The following is a 6832-nucleotide window of genomic DNA, read 5'->3' on the forward strand; positions in this document are numbered from 1 at the left end:
AAACTGTTTCAAATCAACTTTATTGTCCAGTTTTTATGTGTACAAAGTAATTTCTTTTTAATTCAGGTACTTGAACACGTCACACCCAGACAGGACAGACTGCAGTAAAACACATGATCACACGTTCCTCATATCATCATGTTTTTGTCATCATTTGTCTTTTACTGTGCACTTAGTGACCACACGAAGTTCATTAAATGAACCTTAAATCAACTATTAAAATCAGGTGAAACAGTTTGAGTTCCTTCCTGCTGAACGATCCTTCTATATAACCTCCACCGGGGTTTTGTTGGCAGCATGTTGATGCTCCACTCACTCAGAAATAGGAGAATAAAAGTACAATTGCCCCACAGACAGCCTCAGCATGACTAAAGATTACAATATAAAACATGAAATTCACATGCTTTCAATGCTTTCACCACACCAACATGAAGTTTTATATTTGGTCTCTTAAAAATAAGGAACAAGAAAAGTTTGCAGAACCCAGAGAGTTCAAACTAAGGATGCTGTCTCGCTGCAGGGAGTCTTCACACTCCATTTAATCATCTCGTGGTCTGTTTCTTTCCAAGAGAGTGAGACCTAAAGAGAAGGAAAAAGACAGGAGAAACTGTTAGCTTCACCTGTCCTGTCCTGTCCTGACAGAGCAACCACAGGAGGGGATGTTCACAGCGAGCAGGAACCTCCGAAACTGAAAGATGAAGCTCAAGCACCAAAGCTGCAGTTCATCTAATGTCCACTAGAGACTCCAGCAGTGAGTCCCATGTTAGCATGCAACACAGTTAATATTTATGCTAATTCTTGTTCCTAGCTGATTTTTTTTTCTCAGCTAATCTCAATAAAATGATCTAAAAGTTTTTAGTGAATGTAACATTAACGAGGCCAGCGTGCACACAACCAGGTTCAGACTGCGGTTAATCTGATTGGTAGTAAGAGATAAAAAAAAACCTCTGTGTTTTACTGTTTTCAGTAAAAATGTGGACTGAAGGTTTGTATCTGACAGTGATGCAGGATCACCCAGCCTGACGCATGAAATTTATTTACTGATTCAGTACCTGCCATACTCTGCATGGGTGGATCCTTCTCCTCCCCCTCCTTCTTCAGTGGCCACAGAGAAGTAACCAGCTCTTGAGCTTCCTCGTAATTAATAAAACAATCTTCAGCAATCTTCAATCTTTTGACTGTCACAGCGTCACACTCACAGAATGAGAGGTTCTTTCTCAGATCATCAGAGTTAAACTTCAGTTTCTGAACACGAAAATGAACAAAGAGAAAAAGGTGTTGGACAGTTTTACACAGGAACCTGCAAAAAGCTCAGAAAATATGTTTTGCTACAATTTAAAGTATAAAAGTGAGTTAAAATGTTCATTTACAATAAAATGTGTTTAATGATTCCTTTTACATCCAGTTTACATGTGTCGAATTTGTACTGATCCTGAGCACCTGAGGACTCTTCACCAGTTAAACCAGCTGAGGGCTGCAAACAGCTGCAGCTTTAAGATGAATAAATATGAAATAATGTTCCTGTTGGAGGAGCAGTGAAGGTACCTGTCCGCTCTTCACATGCAGGGCAAGGACGACGTGATCCCAGACACAGTAAGGCTTTTCAAACGGCCCTTTAACCTCTGCCAGGTTGTTGACCTCGTCTATTTTATACGTATACCTGAGAAGCAGACCAAAAAGAACCATTTAGCATTTTAAAGAGTTCAGAGATTTTTAAAACACCTCACTCACACAATTCAGAGAGAGGGAGAGGTAAAAATACAGCCCAGGTAGCTGCAGGTAAAGCACTCAGGTGGAAATTTTTGCTATTGGGTCATTCCTATAACTATGATGTATGTATTTTATTTATTTTTTTCCTACCTTTTTTCCCCGCACATGGCCTGTGGTCTCCAGATGAAGCATCCATCTTTGTAAGCACAGATGGGGTTCGGCTCATCAGGCAGGATGGGATACTGTTCGAAGTTATAGATCTTATTGTTGTTATCATTTGGGCTGTGGACCAGCACCACATACATCACTTCCTTTTTGTACAAGGAGGTCTTGAAGACCCGCATGACGGGCTGCATGTCGTTGCAAATCTGGAAAGAAAAAGACGTTTTGAGAGATCTATAGATCAGTAACCTGAGGAGCTGACATAAACAAACAAACCTGGTTATTGTATTCTGAGTCATCTTTGTGCTTGTTGACTGTCTTTTTCTGTTTTATTTTCAGTTTTGAACAAAATTTAATGGTTTTCTATTCAGTTTTTTTTTTCAGTCAGTGAGATATAAATTAATGTGTGTGTCTACTGGAAGACAACATTCATTAAATTAGTCCATACCTGCTGTCTGTAGGCCTCCAGCACCTCATTCACTGTGAAGGTGAAGCGGTACGATCCATATCTGGACTTCTCACTGAAGGCTGGAGAGGAGGCAAACTTCAACAGGAAGCTTTGCTGCCTCTGGGCCTGCTCCTTGGTCCGGTTTGGGAAGGTCTCCTCCAGGAGCCTCCTCTCAGCTGATTGGATCTCTTCTGGTCGCACAGCCAGACTCCACCACACCAGGGACAGACTGTCATTATTGGATGGATCCTTGAGGCCTTCATCCTTTATCTCACGTAAAGCTTTTGGGCCTGTGTCGTGTTTTAGATGAGACACATAAAATTCTGGTTTGGGATATTCAGAGGTTTTTGTGTTTTTAAGGTAATCATTCTGCAAGTCAGCAGCCTCCTCTTTTAAATCATCGATATTTAAATGTTTATATTTTATAAAATATTCTTTTCTATTTGGATGAGGCTCCATGATGAGATCGAGAAAAGTGTAGATTGGCAAATGAAAGCTTCAGTCTGGAGTGTCAGAGGAGAGGAGTGACTTGTGTTCTCCGACAGCCTGGATATTTATACACTGCTTCCCACAAACCACACACACACACAACCACATACCCACATGCTCATGTATCAACAGTCCACTGAACAAATGTATTCATTGTTGTATTACTCTTCTTGTGTATAAATAAAGACCAGGGCAAGAACAGAGCGCGCACATTACACACTGCAAATTCCTTAACAAGATTTATTGTCTTAAATTTAGCCAGATTATCTTGTCCATCTTGTTTTGAACATTACAAGCTAGTTTCCAGTTTCATGTGTTAGATGATTAGACTTGTTTTTTGTTTTTGTTTTGTTTTGTTTTGTTTTGTTTTGTTTTGTTTTAGTTTTGTTGGTTTGGAAAATAAATTTGTGATCACACTTGTGGATCACGGTGACACATAATGATTAGACATATGATTTACTAATGCAGATGTAATAAGTTTATTCTAAAGTTCAAGGAGAACAAAGAAGAACAGCATCTTCAGTTGTGTCTTGGCTGTTGTTCTCTGTGTAGTGTGCTGAGTTTTTTTTGTTTGTTTGTTTGTTTGTTTTTTGAAATGTTGCTTGAGTGAGAAGTACTGTAACTTCTGAAGTAGCTCTCACCATGCGACCTTGATGATGATAAGTCCAGAGCCAGCTGAGAGCTGGATGAGACCTCTGCTTTGTTTTAGGTGATAAGGCAGAAAAGTTAAAACTTAGTTTCTTGTCTTGAAGAAAAAAGAAGAAGAAGGAGGTTTTGTGTTTCTCAGCCAAGAACAACTAGAATTTCATTTTCTGTTTTTGAGAAAGGAGAATTTAAAATAAAAATAATAATAATAATAAAACAAACAAAGAGTGATGTTTTGTTTAAGTGGTGAAGAAAGCTAATACTGCAAAATACCGTCTAGTGCATGATCTGCGAGCAATAAATGAAATCACTGAAATGATGCCACCAGTAGTAGCAAATCCGCACACTATACTGAATCAAGTCACTCCAAAAGCACAAAGGGTGTAAGCAAAATACTATGGCTGTGTTACATCACTTGGCTGAGCAAGGCCACAAGGTATCTTTAAATAAACTCCAATTATGGAGACCTGAAGTCAGATACCTAGGGCACACCCTCAGGTGAAGGCAGAAAGCTACTAAACAAAAGAAAAGAAGCTATACAAAATGCGCCACAGCCACAAAACTAAGAATCCACATTCTTTCTAACTGTCAGTGAGCCTGAGTTATGACCTTGGCTCCCTGTTTTTCTGCTTCCAACAAAGGTGGGGGTGAAGCTCCCGTGGAATGTGCTCTGTTCTCCTTACTATCAGAAAAGCAAGGCCCTCTGCAATATTACAATTATATTACAATATTACAATATTCTCTTCATAACTCAGCAGTATGAAATGTCATGAAACAGTGTAACTCACTCACAGTAAATCAGCAGTATAGGATAATACAAACCTATCTAATAAATCTAATGATTTTCACATTCTTTTAACTCAGAAGTGTGATGCAAACTAAAACTACATACTGATTACACAAGAAGTATGATGAAGTATGATTTCTACAGCAGTATCATGATTCACTCATTTTGATTACAGGTATAATGTAATATATAACAGCATAATAATCTCACAACTGCCACTTTCTTAACACACGCGAGTGAAAGGCAGCTGTTAAGAAAATGCCCTTTTGGGTGAGACAGGCCCACAGGCCCTGCATACAAGCATACTGACACACATACTCTTGGGCGATCGTGGCTCAAGAGTTGGGCGTTCGCCTTGTAATCAGAAGGTTGCCGGTTCGAACCCTGGCTTGGACAGTCTCAGTCGTTGTGTCCTTGGGCAAGACACTTCACCCGTTGCATACTGGTGGTGGTCAGAGGGCCGATGGTGCCAGTGTCCGGCAGCCTCGCCTCTGTCAGTGCGTCCCAGGGTGGCTGTGGCTACAATGTAGCTGCCATCACCAGTGTGTGAATGTGTGAATGACTGCTTGTGTAAAGCGCTTTAGGGTCCTTAGGGACTACAAAAGCGCTATATAAATACAGGCCATTTACATGCAATGAAGAACAGCTTACACTACAGCACACACTATACATGTGCCTATATCTCTCATTGGTGTTAAAGCAGGGAAAACTTAACAGAGTTTTGTTATCAAATGCTGAATTTATCCACTGCTGACATTTAACTCTTCAGCTTGACAATAGGTGAAATGTTTGTGAGAACAGAGAATAAAAAATACAGACAGAGAGAGTCTGGTATCATGCAACACAAGTAATTTACTGTATGAAGGAAATTCTCTTTTGTGATGATATTTTGAACGTGCATTTCTGTTGACCTATCAAATTAGCGCATTACAAGCTGATATGCAAATTAGTTGATTTATACTAGATTTGGAAAAATGACTGGATTATAAAATAAGTGAATAGGATGTAACAGAGGGTTGAAATTTTTTTCTTGTTTCTAGTGTGTGGAGAAAGGTTTTATCATGGCACACATCTGTTTACATGGGAGGAAACTCCTTATATGATACGACATTTAGCAATTTGCAAATGTTCAGCACATCAGAAGGGTGACTCTGAAATTACAAAGGGAAACAATTTTACTGACAAAGCTGCAAAAGCAGCAGCCATAGCAACCACAGTCTTATTAACAACTCATGAAAACTACACCGTTCCACCATGTGTACTGCAGGACGAACAAAAAGCAGCACCACCTAAAGAACAAAAACAATGAACACGGAGCAGTACTAGACGCTGATGACATAATGAAAATAACAGGAAGACCCATTCTTCTCATTACACAAAACAGCCGCTTTAGTGAGCCATGGTTTTAAGCCATGCCCTCATCAGGAGGGAGGATCTGAGGAATGGTCTTTATGATAAACCAACAATTTTATACTATCAATTTTGAAACTTCAGCAAAAGAATATGTGAGAACATGTATGACCTGCCAAAAACACAATACCCAAGGCAACTTAAGACCAAAAAGAGGACATTTTCCTACACCACCTCACCCATTTCATACAATTCACATGGACTTCATTGAATTGAATGAGTGTCAGGGCTCAAAATATGTTGCAGTAATCATAGATGTTTTCTCAAAATGGCCAGAAATTTACCCAGTGAAAAAAGCAGACACAATCTCAGTTGCAAAGTGTCTATGCAACCATTTCATTTCAACATATGGTATTCCTACTCTGATACGATCAGATAATGGAACCCATTTTGTAAATGACGTGATCAGCAAAGTATCTGAAGCACTAGGTTTCAGTATAAAACACCATTGTGCCTACCATCCACAGAGTGCAGGATTAGTGGAGAGAACAAATGGCACTATAAAACAAAGGCTCAGGAAAACAATGGAAGAAACTGGCAGACCATGGCCAGAATGTGTAGGCCTAGTCAAAGTGTGGATGAGAATAACACAAGGAGATAACAAACTGTCCGCATTTGAAATTATACATGGGCGACCTTTTCCACTGCCATTAGCGAGCCACTAGATAAATCAATCTGTGAAACCACTCTGGCAGATTGGATGACTCAATTGTTGACAAACAGAGAAGTTGTTTTGAACAAAAAACTGCCGCAAGACTCTTCTTCTATTTCCTGCAGGTTGAAGCCAGGTGATTGGATCCTTGTCCGAGTACTCCAAAGAAAAATTGGAGCTCGCCACGGTGGGAGGGTCCATACCAAGTGCTTCTGACTACTCCAACTGCCTGCAAAATAGCATATAGGCCTTCCTGGATACACCAAAGCCACTGCAAGAAAGTTAAGGTCCTAGAGGATTCCACTTCCTCCACAGAAATCAACTGGTAAGGGAAAGTTTCACCCTCGCTTGGTTGCTTCAGTGGTGAGAGTGAAGTGTTGAATGAGCATTGCTTGCACTTCCACCTCCAGCCATTGGCCAACTCTAGAGTAACCAAGCAGTAGGGTGTGACGGACCTGTACACAGCCATGGGAAGGTGGACCCTCTTGGTTACCTTGACTACGCCAGCTGATGCTGACAACAGCTGAAT

At 40.2% G+C, this 6832-nt stretch overlaps 1 protein-coding gene across 2 annotated transcripts; it reads right to left on the minus strand.

The window, feature by feature from the left end:
- Positions 1–2: 2 nt before the first annotated feature.
- On the minus strand, positions 3–2858 carry LOC100696497 (uncharacterized). 2 transcript variants are annotated; one of them, XM_003458463.5, is made up of 5 exons: positions 2321–2858; positions 1861–2078; positions 1546–1660; positions 1053–1245; positions 3–579 (listed from the first exon to the last, which is right to left on the minus strand). In XM_003458463.5, the coding sequence occupies exons 1-5, from the start codon at positions 2777–2779 to the stop codon at positions 539–541; spliced, it is 1026 nt and encodes a 341-aa protein (XP_003458511.1). In that variant the 5' UTR covers positions 2780–2858; the 3' UTR covers positions 3–538. The 2 variants fall into 2 exon arrangements, with proteins under 2 accessions (XP_003458511.1, XP_025761585.1); XM_025905800.1 differs by lacking the exon at positions 1053–1245.
- Between the last annotated feature and the right edge of the window lie 3974 nt (positions 2859–6832).

This window comes from Oreochromis niloticus, linkage group LG3 (genome assembly GCF_001858045.2).
Source record: "Oreochromis niloticus isolate F11D_XX linkage group LG3, O_niloticus_UMD_NMBU, whole genome shotgun sequence".
Classification (NCBI taxonomy): domain Eukaryota; kingdom Metazoa; phylum Chordata; class Actinopteri; order Cichliformes; family Cichlidae; genus Oreochromis; species Oreochromis niloticus.

Bases quoted from the DNA above. Each gene is read 5' to 3' on its own strand.
- LOC100696497 (XM_003458463.5), bottom strand. From the start codon at position 2,779: ATGGAGCCTCATCCAAATAGAAAAGAATATTTTATAAAATATAAACAT. The intron at 1,246-1,545 runs GTACCTTCACTG...TTTCGTGTTCAG, and splicing joins TGCATGTGAAGAGCGGACAG to AAACTGAAGTTTAACTCTGA. The intron at 580-1,052 runs GTACTGAATCAG...CCTTCTCTTTAG, and splicing joins ACCCATGCAGAGTATGGCAG to GTCTCACTCTCTTGGAAAGA.